Source organism: Cimex lectularius, unplaced genomic scaffold (genome assembly GCF_000648675.2).
Source record: "Cimex lectularius strain Harlan isolate CLEC.00 unplaced genomic scaffold, Clec_2.1 scaffold289, whole genome shotgun sequence".
Lineage (NCBI taxonomy): Eukaryota > Metazoa > Arthropoda > Insecta > Hemiptera > Cimicidae > Cimex > Cimex lectularius.
Genome location: NW_019392889.1, coordinates 122,351 through 141,238, shown reverse-complemented (window position 1 = coordinate 141,238; position 18,888 = coordinate 122,351). Strand labels below are relative to the sequence as shown.

General features: G+C 30.2%; 2 protein-coding genes across 5 annotated transcripts in view; both read right to left on the bottom strand.

The window, feature by feature from the left end:
* Positions 1-441: 441 nt before the first annotated feature.
* On the bottom strand, positions 442-8,098 carry LOC106666517. 2 transcript variants are annotated; one of them, XM_014393776.2, is made up of 11 exons: positions 7,956-8,098; positions 4,002-4,150; positions 2,383-3,894; positions 2,079-2,306; positions 1,867-2,017; positions 1,632-1,805; positions 1,436-1,572; positions 1,239-1,372; positions 1,010-1,162; positions 803-948; positions 442-731 (listed from the first exon to the last, which is right to left on the bottom strand). In XM_014393776.2, the coding sequence occupies exons 1-11, from the start codon at positions 7,964-7,966 to the stop codon at positions 527-529; spliced, it is 3,000 nt and encodes a 999-aa protein (XP_014249262.1). In that variant the 5' UTR covers positions 7,967-8,098; the 3' UTR covers positions 442-526. The 2 variants fall into 2 exon arrangements, with proteins under 2 accessions (XP_014249262.1, XP_014249261.1); XM_014393775.2 differs by lacking the exon at positions 7,956-8,098 and adding an exon at positions 5,801-6,094.
* A 3,716-nt stretch (positions 8,099-11,814) lies between these two features.
* The window catches only part of LOC106666525, a 38,452-nt gene continuing 31,378 nt past the window's right edge, over positions 11,815-18,888 (bottom strand). For 2 of the 3 annotated variants that reach the window (XM_014393792.2, XM_014393794.2), the window contains 8 exons: positions 16,596-16,877; positions 15,629-16,518; positions 14,690-14,794; positions 14,531-14,610; positions 12,563-13,121; positions 12,302-12,483; positions 12,124-12,228; positions 11,815-12,051 (listed from right to left, as the gene is read on the bottom strand). In XM_014393792.2, coding sequence (XP_014249278.1) covers positions 11,985-12,051; positions 12,124-12,228; positions 12,302-12,483; positions 12,563-13,121; positions 14,531-14,610; positions 14,690-14,794; positions 15,629-16,518; positions 16,596-16,877 — 2,270 coding nt within the window. In that variant the 3' untranslated portion in view covers positions 11,815-11,984. The remainder of the gene's footprint in view (positions 12,052-12,123; positions 12,229-12,301; positions 12,484-12,562; positions 13,122-14,530; positions 14,611-14,689; positions 14,795-15,628; positions 16,519-16,595; positions 16,878-18,888) is intronic. The other variant, XM_014393793.2, reaches the window with a different exon arrangement.

The window sequence follows — 18,888 nt, the reverse complement described above, 5'->3', positions numbered from 1 at the left end:
GTTCGAATCCCGCTCATGCCATTGACTTTTTTATCTCAACTAAAAACCTTAATTAATTGTAATATATTAATTGGTCAAGCGGACCACGAAATTAGTGAATTTATTAAATCAAACATTTAGTGGTCAACAAAATTTTTTTTTTAAATATTCATTTTTCTCACATTTTCCCAATTTTCTTAACTTTATAACCTCTTTTTGTTTCTTCTGGTTCTCAAATTATATTAAAAGAACAAGAAGACAATTAAACACAAATCGATTTTTGTGCTCACCCGGACAATGCTACGAGGAACCACCACAATGTCCCAGTGAAAAACAGGAAAACAAAAACCCCAGAAAATGCTGGAAGTGTACGTTTGGCATCATGATAATGGATATTCCAATGACTGGTACCCCTTTACCTCCCAACACAAATCTGGTTAAATTAAAGTAATTACAACTAAAAATGATTGAAGAATTTTAATTAAAAAATATATATTGCACCAGACACATTTTACAAAAGTAGTATTCATTCCATATAGGAAACTGCTTATCTGTTTTCCGTCAATCGCAATACTATATCAAAGCAATTATCACAATCAAGTATCCATGTTTCAATCTTATCTAAAATTGTCATACTATCCTTATGGACCTTTGCAGATTTTCTCTTATACTTCACTTCCTTAATCATCTTATCTAAAACGTAATGAAGCCATCGTACATTTGTTTTAGGCTCAAATATATCCCACTCGTTGCTATAAAACAGAATACAATTGAGATTAATTTGAAAATATTTTACTTTTAGTGAAACATTTTAAATAATTACTTAAGATCTTTCTTCATGTGCCTATAAATATCAAATTGGTAGTCTCCAGTTGCGATAAACATCTCAGGATCTTTACCAATATCACAGTAAATTGGTATATCTTCTTTGTAAAGAACTCTTGAAAGGGTAAAATCAATTATGGTTGCCTAAAAAATAATCAAATTGGAATCTAGAGTTTGGTCAGTTTCATTACAATTTATATTTTACCTTAACTCCATTGGTCGTAACCTTAAATTCCTTATTGCCAATCAGATATTTCATTTCCCTCTCGATTGTTCCTGAAATGAGGATATTTCCCCAATGCAAATCCCTATGCTCAAACTCACAGCAAGCCTCAGCTACAGCTAAACTAAAAGCAGTCTAAAATCATTTTAAAACTGTTAATAGCATTTTAAATTTTACTTGTATTATGTATGTTTTAAAATTAAGGTTTTACCTGTTTAAAAATGGACAAAGCCTGTTTTGCTGTACTAAACGAGTAACTTTCCAGATCAGTACCACCATGAGCTAGTTCCAAAGTAAGATATAGTTGATTATCCCCAAAAATTGTTGGGTTATCATTATCTGATCCTGAAAAAAAAACAATTCATATTTTCAAAATGATGAATAAACTAAATTTATCATTAGTTTTACCTGTTTTAACATCAAATTCCTCCCAAAGCCTAATGAGTTCTTCAGGATATCTTCCCTGTACAATCTTAGCAGAAATAAGTTCAACAAAGCCTTTTGTCATAAACTGCTCAGTATCTCCTCGAAGCCCATTGAGTAAACTGTAAGAAGAAAATTATGAACAATGCTGTTCACAAGATGTTATTAAATAAAATATTACTGGGTAATAAGAAGTTCAGAGTAAATTTCGCTGTAAGTTTTCTGTTTTTCGCCATTCACAGGAAAATCACCTTCAATAGGAATTATTTTCAAAACAGATTTTTGTTTTTCTTTCATAATGAGAAATACCTCGCCAAAGACCCCTTCTCCAACTTTTATAGAGTTTTTAAAGATTCTAGAAGCATAGTTAAAAAACTATTATAAAAATAACTAATCTTTAATATAAACTTATTTACTCTTGAGGGTAAATTTCACTAAAATCGCATGGCTTTGTCTGGTTACATAGGAAAAAGACAATTTCAGCGTAATCTGACGATTGGGAATAAGTTTGTAATGAAGAAAATACATTAGACGATCTTTTAACTTTTTCATCAATATTTGGCACACCTAAACAAAAAAATCATCATTCCCTGTTTTTATGTTTAATAGCATAACTTTATTTACTTACATAACATTTCACTTGGAGAATTAAGTAAAGGGGACTTTATATCTGGTAATGAATTCTTTAAAAACGACAAACTTGTGTTTCTCATTATGGGTGATCTTGTCGGAGAAGAAAGTTGAAATGATATACTTCTTTTTCTACGCGTAGGTGTGAACTGTCTCAATAGAGATGATCTTAAACTAAGTTTTTTCTTGATAATATTAGTAGGAGTAGAAATCATAGTTTTATCCCCTAAAACACATATATTTCTTTACAAATTGATAATTTGTATGTTAAGAAGGAATATCAGATTTCAATTAGAGCTTACCAATTTTTTGTAGTTTAATCAATTTTTCAACAGAGTTTTCATAGTTTCTGCCTTTGGGAATGTTAAGAGTCATATCACCTTCTAAATGCCGAATAATTGAAATTGACCTCCTGTATTTTTTACCAGGAGGAATGACAAAATGTTCAAGAGGTAAAGGTTCGTCATTTAACTCAGACGTAGAAAATTCATCAGACTCTTCAATTACATTATTTAATTCTGGAATTATTGCAGGCCTTAAAATATTTCTACGTCTTGTAGGCGAGATTGATTTCATACGATAGATTAAAGGTGTACAATCATAACTGTCATTATCTATATTGTTATCGCAGGATATTTGAGTATCATTCTTCCCTGATTCATCAGCATCTTCTTGATTTTCAGGCAACGGTTCAAGGTTAGATGTACGGTCACAAATGCTAAATTCCAAAGAAAGATTTCTTTTAGACTGTGCAGTTGTTAATTTAATAGAAGGGGTGTTATCCAAATTTTGACTACTTTCTTTATCAAAAAGACTTGTAAAAGAACTCGTTCCATCTTCAGATAGTTCTTTCATAAAGCTCTTTTGTCCTGGAGTTTTAAGTTCCAAATCCCGGCTCCCAGGAGTGACTAAACTTTGTTCAAAAGAATTCAAACAGGTAGATCTTTCTGAAAACATTTCAATACTTTTCTCATTTATAGTTTCTGCTAACTGTGACACACGCTCAGGGCTTAAGGACTTTGCAAAAATATTTTCATTGTTGGAATTTGAAGAAAGGGCGGAGGAAAATTGCTGTTTTTTCTCTTTGCCACTTGAAAGACATAGATAATTTTGATTAACTTGATTTTGACTACATTTGATCACAAATGATGAAAAACCATAGAAATCATTCCCCTGTTCTGAATTCTGCGAGTTTTCTTGTACACTGCTAAAAACACTATTTTCCTTTGATCTTGTTTTAAGCAAATCATCATGAATTCTGTTGCCACGTTCATTTTGATCTTTTGTTATTTCTATATCTCCAACACACGAATTAAAATTGTCTTGAGACGACACATCATCTTCCTTTGCATTTGGAAGAGACACTTCATCTACTACTTTATCAGTACTATTTTTACATTTTTCTAGTGAACTATCACATTTTTCATTAAATTTACAATTGATATCTACTACTGAATCGTTGTTTTCATCCGCAACAGTCTTCTCTTTAATATACGAATTTGTCGGGCTGACAGTGAGCAAGTTAAATTTCTGCATCAAATTTAAAACTGGTACGGAAATTTCATTTGTAAGAACATTTATTGGCGAACATGGGGTCTTGGAATTGAATTCAGGCTTGGCACTCATTTGTGGAGTACTTGCAGCAAAACAATGTTTTGAAGAGCATGGACTAGGTTTTGGTGATGAATAATTGTCTAAAACGCATCTAATTTTTTTATCAAGTTCAGTCTTCTTTTTGTTTTTGCCACACGGCTTTAATTTTCCATTTAACAATTTTCTTTTCTTTTTCTTTTTTATGGCACATAAAACGGGATCTATAACACACAAAAAAAAATAAGTGTAATTACTTAAGTTAACTAATACATACTCTTTAAGAGCAATTTTTATATCGCTTTTAGTACTATTAATTGTTATAAATTACCAAAAGAATCATCACTGCTAAAACAAAGTATACTCGATATACTCGGTGTTTTGACATTAGAGCACTTTCGATCACTTTTTCCATTCCCTTTTCTAAAGAATTTAGGATTCGGTGATTTGTACTGAACGTATTGCACATCAGAATCAGGCCTGAAAGTGGACAAAGAAAATTAATTGCAAATTAAAAATATAATAAAGGCAACAATTACAATTATTTATGCAGAATATAGAAAATGTAAAAGATTGTAAATTAGCCAAAAATAAAACAGCCAGTCTTAAGGTTAGGGATATAAATATTAAACCTAATGACAACTTTTAGGATTTTTCTGCTATTCCACAATCGCAGATGTCATTAAGGTGTCAGGCAATAATGCGTAGTGGCAGCAATAAAGAATCAAAATATAAAATTTTAAATATACACAGTAATTATGATGAGAACGATGGTGTGGGCCTCGTAGACAAACTAATTTGTACAAATTTGATGGTGTAAGGCCACTGAATGTATTATCCCGAGTAAGGATTAGGATTAAATCATTAATACCAAATTTATCAAAAGATTTTTTCCAGACCAGTTTCGACTAATCTACAGTCATCTTGATACCCATTAAAGTTAAATACAAGTTCCACCTGGTTTTAATACATAAGTAATTGACTTGTAGAATGATTTTGTTGAATTAATTTATTGTCGTTGTAATTTGTTTTCTTTATTAAATTAGAAAATTCCGCCGAAGATGTCTACAGATTAGTCAAAACTGGTCCGGATACTAATCCTCTTTCAGGATAATACATTCTGTGGCCCTACACCATCAAATTTGTACAATTTCTTTTTTTTTTAATACACACATTTAATCTACTTAAAAGTTTGAATTACTGTGCATTACATAAAATAAGGCTTAAAATTTTTCATATATAACTGTACATCTTGACACCACTACCTCTTCATGAGTTCATGATTATTCTTACGTTTTTATATATATTAGAAACGTATGACTAGGTCTCAAAAAAGATGCTTCATGAAGATCACGAGCAACGAGGGGAAGTCGTTTAAGTGGTTAAAAACTGTGAGGTACCTAGGGATCACTCTTGATACCAAATTGAATTTTGGTGCTCAGGTAATCTGGTAGGCAACGGGAAAGCGGCTGTACGAACAATTTTCCCATTGCTCTGAATGGAGTCTGGCATGAGGCAACGCAATAATCTACTAATATATATATAAGGGTTTATTAAACCAATGTTGCTATATGCATACCCAGTATGGAATTTTACCAGTAAAACGTATCTCAATAAATTACAGGTAATCCAAAATAAATTTCTGCGGCTGGCCACTGCCTCTCCCAGATATTATAAATTGACAGATCTAAACAAACGAACTAACATGAAATGTGTAGGGGAGGAAATATTCGATGTCAGCAACTCATTAGGCATATGAGTGTCTCCTCAAATCCCATTTGCAGAACCACTGGTTGCAAATTGAAAACATAAGAGGATCAAATACAATGTACCTGGATTATAAACTTGTCATAGTTATCAACTTCATAGTTACAAAAATATTTATTTATGTATTTAATTACTTATTTACTTCTCATCTGTATGTAGTGTTTTGGATAAATTTTTTCCCACAAATTTCTCATATCTCTTTGTATATAAAAATGATTAGTTTTAAATAGTAGGAAGCCATAGTGGAACGTCACTTTCCCTACATTCTAAAATTCTAGTATATATTGTATTGCACATGTACAAATAAAAAATTATTCTATTCTATTTTACGAGCGTAAAGTTTTTAAATTATCAGAAACTTACGAGTTAAAAGTTGAATTTTTAAGTGGTTTCTCTTTGTCGGACGAAGATTCGAAAATGTTCGAGTTGGACGAAGTGCCTGAATTTTTGAAAAGTCTGTCGAACGAATCTTTTTTCCTCAGCGTGTAAATAGGCGGCACTTTATTAAGTGTCCTCCGTCTCAGAGGAGGTTTTTTGCTCGGCCCCATTTTTCCGATTTTTTAAAACAAAATTCAACAGTTGTCCCTGACGGTATCCAAAAAAGTAAACAATAACAATATTACAGCAGCTTTTAACCTTTACCAATTCCTTATCTAGCGTCGTTACTCCATACTCCATATCCATAGTCCATAGTCCATGGTATGCCTCCTACCATGTTGTACTTACAAACTACAAACTTACTTTCAAAAACGAAACTCTAAATATGTTTATATTTTTGAAAATTATTAAGTTTTTAATATTGTCTTTCTTCTTAATTATCAAGAGTTGCCTGTAGCTAAGAATCCTAATTTTTTAAAAAGTAGTAATAAATATTCATTTCTGCAAATAATTTTTGCTCTTTTCAACACAAAAATGTCCTCCAATGTAGTTTATATTCTTTATAAAAATGTTTAAAAAAATGAGAACAATAATTACAATATTGCACTAAGACATTTAATATGTTTAAATATTAACAAAAACAACTCCATTAATGGAATGAAAAATTTGTTATAGTGGGGATTAAAATATATGTTATGTGTAAAACAAAAACATTTGTGTATATAAACCTATTTCTGTTCTATAGTTTTAATTAATAAACTGCATACAATTATTTTTTTAAGAGGCAAATAATCTGGGAGGGATAATTATCAATTTATATGGACAATTTATATCCACCATGAAAACACAATATGCAAGAAATATATGAAACAAATATATATCAATATAACAATAATATTGCTTTATTATTTTAAAAAAAGTATTTGAAGTTAATGATGAGCATACATTAACAAAATATAGGTAAAAAATAAAATTAGAAACATCTCAATACACAAATCAAAAACGCAACAGGAAAATTGTTAAGAAGAAAATACGTTCAAAGACAAACACATTATATATCATCAACAATTTTTCATATAAACAGGGCATATAGAATGTGTAAAAATGAAAGAATTCGCTTAATATGAATTATTAAAGATTTTCCATCATCTACAGTCTAAATGTAAAACTTTATTAAAAGAATTTATTTTGAGAGGTTAAAATGTGACTAGCAACAAAAAATAAAATAAAATCTTGTAAAAAGAATTTCATTCTTTCTCCCTATTCACTTCTAAATGGAATTTCTAAATTGTTTCTTTCATTCTTTTAATTTTTCCTTTTCTTTTCAGTTTGTCCTTAGTTAGCGTTTTCCATCTGTTTTACCTTACTCAAGTCCATACTGTTTTCATTATAACAGTTTTCTTAAGTTTCCTCTTTTTGGCTTCTCCTATTCTTTTTTGCTAACTATAAACAGCCTCAATCTCTTCAGCAGCTTCTTTCATTTTTTTCTTCTTTTGGGCTTTTATAGGTGAAATTGGGAGAATAATAGATCATTTAAGAACATGGAAAAGAGTAAATGTCCGAGAATATAGCCTTGAAGTTCACTAGCTGAAATTGATTGAGAAGAGGAGATATAATTTGAGGCTTTAATTCTCTGAGTTCTGTCTGACAAAATAAGGGGAGGTAAGATAGTAGCAGACGAAAAACTGAAATACATTGAACACTCAATATTGATTTATTCAATAGAAATCTTAAGAAAATTAAAGTATACCTAAATAAATAAAATCACCTTTCTAAAATCGCCTTTAAGGCAAACCTGTCACATATTGTGAACTTTTTTAAATTTCCTACTAAGAACATATTTTTGTATTCATGGGAAAGATAACTTCAGAATTTGTAATAGTTTATATTTGTTTTGGGTTATATATTAACAATATATTGTTTAATTCTAATTCATGAACTATAATTGTAGGGTCATCTTGATTGTAGGGTGTGCATAAATATTGTTATAAATTAGATTAATCATATATAAGATTATTAATTTGCCATTGGAAAGTAGTGTATTTGTTACATAAGAAATAATTAATTAATTTTTCTACGTAATTGCTGTTTGTAAGGTTGTAGTCACAATAAATCCTTGTTAAAAACGTTTGAAACTTACCAAAGCCACATGTTGAGATTAAGTTTCTAGACCATTTAATCCATATGCAGACAGCATTCCACTATTCGACATGCCATTTGGTATGGGACCTTCACTTTAGTTTAATAAAAAAACAATATCTTGTTTCTTCGGATTGAAACAGACTCAACAGCTGTTTGCAATATGTACAAAAACATACTGTCCAAGCAAAGTATTAAAATTATGTTTTTTTTCTAATTTCTCCTTTAATTGGTGTAAATCAACGACAATAAATACAACTTTGTGGCAAATGTTTAGAATGTCTCTAACAATATGACAGTGTCAGTTGACATTTTCAAAAGATGCAGCACTGAACATGGCGAAATGCTGAAACACAGACCGAACCAGCAAGGAAAGGCAAACCAAAATGATCAGAAATGACCAAAATATGTTACATTTTCTGTTAAAATGATAAAATAAAATTTTGATTATTGTTATGGATGTAGTAGTATTTTCTTTGTTGTCATCAACCTGCTTCTTGTGACTTGAACTCAATAAAGTGTATATATACTTCTTTGTTTGTAGTTTAGCAAAGAAATAAACTAAAGAAGACTAAAGTTTAGTAAATAAATAAACTGAATAAGGTTAAATAGTACTATAATTTGAAATAATAATAAAATAACTACTCATAAGAGATGTAAAAAAAATGTTTTTGCAATTAATACGCCATTGATTACCAGCTACCCTCATTGTTGTTTTGCGTTTAAATAATGCTACTACCAATTTAAAAAACTGGAACATTTTATAACAGAAATTGTGTGTCCTAAAGAAAAAAAATTGTATAACTGAATTTATTCAAATGACACAGGTGTTGTCCTAGTTGAATTTGATTTATACTATTTTTCCCTTAAGAAATATAACATATAATAGACTCTCTTTATCCGTGCTTTTGTTAACCACACATTCACTCATCCATGGTTGAGAATAATTAAAGAGAATAATAAAAGAATGACTAATTAGAATTCATCACATACAAAAAAGAAAAAAATGAAGAATAGGATAAATAGTTGAAAAACTTAATTTAATTTGTATTTTCCTTTAAAGTTTATCTTTTCACCAAAATTACATTATTGGAAGAATCCTCTTGAAAACTTTTCTGCAGGTTTTTATTGAGGCAAGTTTGGCATTATAGTACTCCCTGAGCCTAAGAGAGAAATCTACTTTAACCTTTTGAGGGTCTTTGCAAAGGTGTTGGTGCTGATGGGTCATCCAGTTTTCTGGAGTTTTGTGAGGGGGGGAATTAGTTTGAACTTCAGATGATTGTAAATTATTGTAAAATAATTGCTGCAATTTTAATATTTGCTCAATATTTTCTATTGGTGTAGCCAATTAATGCTCTTGGGTTTGCATAAAAGGCTTATTTTTTTTTGTGTGTGTTAATATTGTGAATTTTTTGTTATCTTGCGTTGAAGAATTTCCATAATTCTTGTTTTTTTGGGGGGATAATTCCAGTGATTGTTATTCTGTTGCAAATCTGTTATAATTTCTGTTGATATTTGAGGATTTGTTGGTGAAAAAAATAAATAAAAATCAAAATTGAAAGGCGTGTTATCTATAAGGATTATAATTGTTATGATTTGGATATCCTGCATTTTAATGATTTTGATACCTTTCAAATAATCTGTCTAAATAAGTATTGTTGTTGTTGATTTGCACGTGCTTTTTGTTTATTATTATAGTTATCTCTAATTGTTGAATGAAAATTTATGGCAGGATATGCAGTCCCATTTTGTTGGAAGCCATTGTGAGTTTTTTTTTTAGGGAATGTGCATAGTGGATTTGTTTATATAAGCATTTCTTTCATTCATAATGATTTTGAATGCTTTGATTTTATTAAAAAAAGGTGATTGTAGGTGGTTATATTTTCCTTGTTCCATAAAAGTACCAAACATTTACATAAAAAAGAATGTACATAAAGGTATCAACTATTTCAAGTTATTGTTTAAACATTTGCTCTTTGGCCTTAGCTTGTTGCCTTAGCCATAAACTCGAGGACTCCAACTGGAAACCAACCCCAAACATAGGTTGGAATACGAGAACAAATTTTACCAATTGTACTATTTTTTAATTAAACTCTGATAACTGAATGAGTAATGAATGATTACTGAATTTTTTTGGCAATGTTTTGAGAGGGTGGTTTAAAATTAAACTAATTAAATTTTATTAAGGATAAATGAGAAGAAAGCACAGCATTATACCACCTTTTGTCTGTCAGACTCAATGAAGATGGCATAATGCACTAACAGAGCAAGTTAGCAAGGTAGATCTTAAACCCTTTTTATCGACTTAAAAAAAAACTTGCACTGTTTAAATAAAAAGTACTAAATTTGTCACAAATAAATAAAAATTGATTATATAATGAATGTTCTATTAACAAAAATGTATTTAGGACATAGTAATTAAGCAAATGTAAACAGTTAATAACTTTTATTAATGAAGTCTTACTTTACAGTTTAAAAAAAAATGTGAAGTCATTTTACTTTCTTGTTTAAAAATAATTATAACAAAAACAGAATTTAGTGGATAATCACACTTACAGCACAATTTTATTTTCTATTTCAAATAGTTTTATTGCATGATTGATGGGAAAATATTTGTCAAAAAATGGTTTTATAAAATATTAAATTCTTGTATTATAGTTTTTACACATTAGATCGATCTGCTATACAGTCATGATCCACGCCAAAGGTTTATACAAATTAATAATTAAGTTATTTAACAAAAACATGTTTTCCAATAGTTAAATCACTATTGTAGTTTATTTTTTTTCTTATAGCAGTATTGCGTTGTTACAATCATTTTCGCAATAGTTTCATTTGCTATTAAATAGGAAACTACAAGACTTATGTACATATTTACAATTAAATTATATACAAAAAGTCATGTACAACAACATACTAGTTAGTAATAAAAAATAGCAATTTGGTAATTATGTACAGAGATTCGAAAAAGAACATCTTAAATTGCGGAATGGAATCCAGCGTGGATGTCATTAAAAGTCCCCATATCGACTTCTCTTGAGAACTCACTGAACAGTGTGAAAAAAACAAAACACGACTTACACAGCCAGAAAGACTTTGAAAGAAAAGATCAAAAGACAAAATCTTTTATTCCGTTTATTATTCAATTTTGATTTAAAATATATTTTAATAAGACAATTTTGTTTAAAGAGATTCAAGAAAATTTATTAAATTTCTTATTCAATTGACGATGAAATGAAAAACTATGCTGCAGTATGACAATAATGCAATAAGATAGCATTTTATTTTAACTGGCTAGTTTCAATTTTGAAAACTTTCATTACTGCTAATAATTAAAAGTCACAATTTTACATTACAATTGAAATCAGATCTGTAAGTTTGTTAATATTCATTTGTTATAATACTTTAAAACAACTGTGGCAATTACATATGCACTTTAATCCAAATGCTTATACTATTTATTTATGTATTTTTTTAATAATAAAGAGAAACAGTACATTTTTGTTTAAAATACAATGAAAACAAATTATAAAGGTATTTTTACAACAAAAATAAACAGTTTCTTATCAATACAGTTCAGTGAAATAATTTTAACACACTAAATTGGTATATTTTTACCTGGCTTAGTTTTCTTTTCATATAGCCTCTACTCAAAAAATCTATGCATCATTATCTAGAAGAAATGCTTAATACTATTAATAAATAACTGCTTGTATCCTTTTGGTAGAAAAAAAATGTTCAAAGCATATATTTCTTGCTTTTGACAATTAAAAATAACATTCTTCTTGTTCAAATAATGAAAATGACATTTAAATAAATAAAATGTATATAATACAAAATCATAAAAATTTCTGCCCCACTTTTTTTTCTTTTTTTTTAGTTTCATACTCAAATCTGTGTAGCACTATTCAAGTTACCAATAGTGAGTATAACGTGTATCAGGAGGCCAAGAAATACTATGCTGCTTGTTACATGAACTGCAATCCTGTTCCAACGGCCAGCAAGATGCATTGCTGACCGCTGCGTACTCCTAGCTTTGGCTTTCAGACAGTCTCGGTCGCTTTGGAGCACTTTCACTACCGCCTTCCATTACATATCTATAAATGAAATTATTTATTATAAATATTTTTATACTATCACTTTACAGCAATAATAATTGTCTAACTTACTTTAATTGAGGCATGTATTGCATGACATCTTTGAGTTGTATGAGTGGCAAAACGTCATTGAAATTTTTTAATTTTTTACCTTCTAAAAGAGCCTCCTTCATTTGCCTTGAATTACAAAAAAGTTATGTAAATAAACAGTTCTTATATTTTCAATAAAATTATAAAAGAAAATACTCACGAGTTTCCAGAGTATAGGTTTACTTGCAACACATTCTGTAAAACTTCTTTACATTTATCCATGCTGACTTGAGGAAAAAACTGCTCCATTAAATCATTAACAGTCATAAGTAATTCTGAATAAACGTGAGGTTTGGCATTAATGCAAGGAACCATTTTTCCATTAACGAGAGCTTTCTGCATCTTTACACAAAAAAATAATTAAAATAAGTTTAAAAGTTAAACTTTATCTCATGTAAATATAAAATAAAAATCTATTTACTTTAAATGGACATGGAATGTTGGTCGCTCTAACTGGCGTTTCCATGATTGGTATTAACTTATGCCAGCCATCATTGTTATTTTTAGTTTTATTTGTGGCGCCATAAAGAGATTTATCATTCTTTTTAGTATCTGCCTTTTTTTGTTGTGCCACCATTCCTTCGTATGAAACGTAAGGTGGGTAAAATGATGAAAAATTGTTCGCACCCTGAAGGTGCCCCTTGTTATTATCAGGATGACTAGTTCTTCCATCCATGACGGCATGGTTATTTTCGAGTAAATTTTTATATTTTTCTTCCAGAGTTTTGTCCATTGTTCTTGGAGTCCTATGAGGGGAGTGTGGAGGAGATGACAAGTCTATGAGTTCAGGCCTGAAAAACCGTGGTGTACTGCCATTGACCGGAATTAGAGGTGGAGGATGCTTCTGACAGTTGTTATTATTATTATGCTGAGGATTGTACGGCATGTGAGGATGAGGCATTATAGTTCTGTTCATAATGGGCAAGGTGTTTGCATGAGAAATTGTGTTGTTTATACCAGACGTACTGTATGTTCCAGACCTGTAAAAAACAAAACACAAAATTATTTAAACAAAATATCGATAATTATACAAAAGAGTAACTTTCAACTTCCAATGCATAACTGCAAAATAAAAAACTACAGAAGAGACAAACATTTTTGAGTTATAAATGTTTTTTGTTCTTTAAATTCTAAAGACTGACTTTTGTCTTCATATACAGTAAATAAACAAACTTAAAAATGCACTGCAATGCCTGACCATGTTTAATTTACATAAATGAAGCACTTCATGCAAAGAGAAAATAATGCCAATGCAATTTTCTAAATGTCCGGGGAGGGGAGAACTCACCAATCCTCCTTTGCATATGAGTGGAAACTAAAGGAGAAAAATGATAAAAGCATAAGAATTTCATTTTCATAAATCTCCTCATATCTCCAATGATCAATTCCAATTGAAAACAAATGTATAATATACAATTAATAATTAAATTGACACAACAAAGATATACTACACATTAGCAACACAGCGCTTGAGTCAATGCCATTTAAATTTTTATTTTTGTTTTTATAGTGAAGGTTTTTTTTTATTTATTTGTTAATGTTAATAGAATTAAATTGCAAATTTTAATTTTGCTAGTTAATATGCTTCTAAAGACAATTATTCTCATTTTCAGACTGAAATATTAAAAACCTAAAGAATGTTTCATAAGTATGTATTAATTTATTGGTATTTAATATTGTAATTAATTATTATTTTCATCTAAGGTTTTAATTGGAATAATTAATATAGTCAGTTATTCAGATATCGTGAGATGCGGTCGGGTGTGATGTAGGTTTCAGAAAAACATTTTCTTTATTTTTATTTTCTGAAACCTACATCACACGCGACCGCATCTCACGATATCTGAATAACGATCGATTAACGGTCACTAATCTCTACACATTAATATAGTCAATTAATTATGGTCATGAAACAAATATGGATTAATTTAATATTATCTTTAGTTTTACTTTTTGTAAACTAAATTGTGGAAAGAAAGTTGAGATGCAAAGTTAGTGTCACAAGAGGACTTGAACCCACAATTTTCAGATAGACGTCCGATGCTCTATGATGTACTGTGGCATCATCACATTCAAATGGTCTACTTAATTAGCAGGGCAAAGTTTCAATGTATGTGAATGTCACTAATAATAAATTTATTGGTTATTATTATATAATTAACTTTATTTTTACTTTTTATAGTAAACTAAATAATGCAGAGAAAGTTGAGATGAAAAGTTGTTGTCACAAGCGGGATTTGAAACCGAGACTTTTGTTTAGATACTTTGATGGTATACAATTGATCTGCTGGGATTTTTGGTCTCCCGAGACACTGACTCATCTCAACGTATAACTTATTTTGAATTCCCCTTTTCCGTCAATATTAAAAAATAAATGAATAATACATACGGAATGGATGAATTTGCAGCTGAACCCCGGAGTGTGGTTGTCGGTTGACTTACAACAGTCATAGTGTGATGGACATTCGCCTAAACGATATTTACGTTGATTAATATTTTCATAATTTAAACTATATTTTTTTTTTTTATATAGTCTATTTTTACTTACTGCACTGACACGGCTGACAGGATCTCCAAAATAAGGTTGAGATGATAATGTATATTGCATTCTATTACCACTGAACTGCCTCATTGAGTTATTTCCGGCAGATGTCTATAGCATAGATTTTAACAAATTTTTAATACATGGAAAAATAAGAAATTTTGAAAAAGTACATTTGTTTTGTGTCAGTACAATAAATAAATTTTGTTTTCTACCAAATCAGTAGGCTACATAATAAAAAAATATTAGCAATGCTGATCCAAACAATGATCAAATGTGTTATGGAATAGTAAATTTTGGATAATATCAAACAATCAACTGTTTGCTAGCAGTTAAATATTTGGTATTAATCGGTAAACAACCAACACCATCAACTTTACAAATATTGTCATCCTTTTCAATCACAAGCAAGAACATTTAACACTTATAAGTTAATAAAACCTAAAAGGTGATTGGGCGTGGAATACACAAACCCAATCTCCTTCTTCGGGATAAAACCCACTCAATTAAATCTCTCTCTCTCTCTGCACACACACACACACACACACACACACACACACACACACACACACACGCACACGCACACGCACACCACTGATTATTCATATGATTTTAAATTGAAAGTGTATAATTTTGAACCAATATGTATATTGGCAATATTGAAATTTAAGGAAAAGCTTATACATGAATAGAACTATGATTTAATTATTAGAACATCTTGCTCTGTTTTTGAAATTTAGTAGGAAACAATTACATTTTGTACGGACATTGGGTCATAAAACAAAACAGTCCAGAGTGCAGAGAAAAGTAACAATCCCAACCTTTTATTTCAAATGGTGAATCTGAAGCTTTACCATAGAATTCCACAACCAGTGGTTAAAATGTGATATTAAACTTTTTTAAATTATACTTCTACAATAGTTAAATTTAAGATATAATACTCACATTTAGCAGTTGATTTGCTGGCTGTTGTAATCTAGATGAAGGAGGTAGGTCTTGTGAATATCTAGGTTGGACAGTGGGTGGCCATCTGTTGTTAGACATTGCCACTTGAGGTGCCATTCTCGGTGTCTCTATTACGTCCTTGACGACTTGAGTATTGGAAGAAGTTGACGTAGGTGTCCCTGGAGCTTGGATCCATGAAAGCTGATTTGTCCGTGGGCCACTACTTTTAGCGGCAAATAATTGAGAAGCTTGTATTTTCGGAGGCCAGTATTCATCGAATACAGTCCCAGGTGGAAAATAGGATTTGATGTCTTGCAAACTTATCACATGACAACTATCATTAGAAAAAAGTTCATTCCGGATACCTTGAATTTTACAACAAAATTTTAAATATGCTAAATGCCAAGGTCCTAATGTTGCAGCCTTCTTCAACAAAGCTTCAGTTTCACCTTCAAAATAAAACAAGGGAACGTATTTTTCCCCATCTTTTATTGTGTAAGGAACAACCGAATCCTTGTTTATCCTAACAAAACCACATCGTTCTTTTGTATTGGAACTCATAGGATTAACTAACTTTGTATAACAAAGATCTAAAAATTCATAAAATTCACTAGCATCGCTTAACATAACAACAAGGTCCTTTGTCGTGAAATGGTCTCTTCCGAACCGTCCTTCACAATGTTTTAGGTTTATTTCTGTTAAAAGTTTTGCCTCGTGCTCTGTGATATAGTAACTCCGAATACACGTGCATGAATAAATATCAGAATTTAAGTAATTAAGATATTTGAGTAGTAGTTTCATTTCAACCATCCTAACAGCACAATACTTCTCATCTCCTCTCTGTATGTATGGTATATGTTCTCCTCCTAAAAGCACCCAACCAAATTTTCCTAAAAACCAAACAAACAAAAGTAAAATATAAGAAAAATTATGATCAAGTATCAGTGAAATGAATTATACAGCATACCTTTTTGGCTAGCGACATCTAAAGGGACTTTTTCTGCCTGGGGTGAAGGCGAAGTAGGGGGTGGTGATGTTACCGGTTTGCTATTATTTTTTTGTAAGTAGCTAAGAATACCTCCTCCACTACTACTCGGTTGACTGGGATTTACCCTGGCATGAGGTGAATTAGAGGTGGCTGCTGCAGCCGCAGCTGCAAATGCCATCCTAACTTTGTTTTGCTGAACAATCTTTGCTGCAATCTCATTGATTTCAGCATCTTCGGGCTTTTCCTCTTTTATTTTAATATCTACAAAAATGAAAAGTTTTAAATTATTATACATATTTATAAGTATATTATTTTAAGGTTGACCTAGAATACAGATTCTAAACACTTCAATATGTCAGTATTGTATTTTATTATAGGAAAATTATATAGTAAACAAGTTACTAGTAGAAAGAAGAAAGTTTTGTGAAAGAATCTCGTTTGCTTAATGGTATGTGTGAAATGTCAGAGTTAGAAGCAGGGTGAGACATGTTACTCCCCATTTTTTTAAGATGGTCTTGTTGCAGCATTACTATTCTGATTGATCAGTCAATTTTTGCTTTTAATCCACACAGTATATCAAAAGTTATTAAGTATATTATAAAGCTCTGCCTTAAGAGGAACACAGTAGCTGAGTTGTTAATGTGCAAGTCTTGGCTCATTGACCCTGTGGGTAATGGGTTCGATTATCAACAACACCCCTAAAATTTTCTTAACGCTCTTCCCTTCTTCCAAGAAATGATTACGATATACAAACTATAAACATACTCTGCCTTAGCTAATATGTAAAATCATAAAGCCATTAAAAAATAAATAAATAATTTAAAAAATTTGTTAAAAATTTCAATGAACACCTGATCAGCAAAATAATGAATAAATTTACTTTTCAAACTTGTAAAATTTCTTTAAACAGCCACCTAAATTATGTGAGGCGCTGTTACTAATCGGACCTCATATAAATCTTAAGGATATTGGATATCATTATTAAATAATCTTGGCAATTCTAAAAACCAAATTTTTCTAACCGTTAAGCTAGGTGTTTTAATGTGGCTGATAATGGTAGTATGCAAAACTCAGCTTATGCTTTCAAGTAAATCACCATCATTGATCACTAAAAAGCCCGATCAAGGTTATTATTGAAAGCTAGTGTTCTCAGCACTTAATTTACCTAAACCTAAACACTTCCCTCACATGTGTTGAGTGCATATCTGCATATAGGCACACACAGTCAATATTAAAAATATATGTGTGGTGTTTAGTGATCGTTAGTTAATGATTATTTGGAAATTGTGAGATGCGGTCTGGTGTGATGTAGGTTTTAGAAAAACATTTTCTTTATCCTGCCAACGTTTCAATCTTTATTGAGATCATCGAAACGTTGGCACGATAAAGAAAATGTTTTTCTAAAACCTACGTCACACCAGACCGCATCTCACAATCTCCAAATAATCATTAACAATATAAAGAATTACTATTTAAATAAGGATCAAATTTGTTTACACCTCCTGCCATGAATATTAACATGTATTTATCCTGTTGATAAAAAATGAAATATGAACAGAAATATAAATTATTCATTCAAATCGGCATAGTACTGTTTGACCAAATGACATGACAGATTACATCAAACTCCTGGTATCACTTTACTTAGGGAAATTTTGATTTATAAATTCAGACAAAAACACCACACAATGTCTAATTTCTTAGATTTATAAGTTGACTGATGCAGGCCACTTTTATTCATGCATCATCATTAGAGGCCATTAAACTTCAAGACTGCTATGAATTACCTTTTCACCTTTTAATTTATTATTACAGTATGTATGAAAATAGGTTTTAGTAGAGAAGGTATAATTCTGATGGCTAATGATATTTTTAGAAAAATAATTAAATAAAATTATTTTTAAGACACTAGGACTTCAAGGAAAGAACCAACTGAAGATAAAATTCTCTTAATTATCTGTTTATTCAAGCATGCCATTCAACAGAAACAATATTTAAAAAGTAATTAATTTAAAAAAAAAAAGGAAGTGAATAAAATACCCATCAAAGTTTATCAATAACAAACAAATTTCTAAAAACCATATATTTTTCAAGTGTATTATTAGGTCATATATATAATACTTTTTTTTCCTGTTAAACTAATATGAAATTTCGTTTTAGAACCTCTAGAGACCCCTAAATATAAATTTTTGTTTGATTTAAATTTATAATATTTTTCCGTTATTTTTATTCTGATTTTTGAGAAGGCATTGTCGGAAGGAATATCCTGATG

Bases quoted from the DNA above. Each gene is read 5' to 3' on its own strand.
- LOC106666517 (XM_014393775.2), bottom strand. From the start codon at position 5,985: ATGGGGCCGAGCAAAAAACCTCCTCTGAGACGGAGGACACTTAATAAA. The intron at 1,573-1,631 runs GTAATATTTTAT...TTCTTCTTACAG, and splicing joins TCTGAACTTCTTATTACCCA to TTTACTCAATGGGCTTCGAG. The intron at 1,163-1,238 runs GTAAAACCTTAA...AAATGATTTTAG, and splicing joins CTTTGTCCATTTTTAAACAG to ACTGCTTTTAGTTTAGCTGT.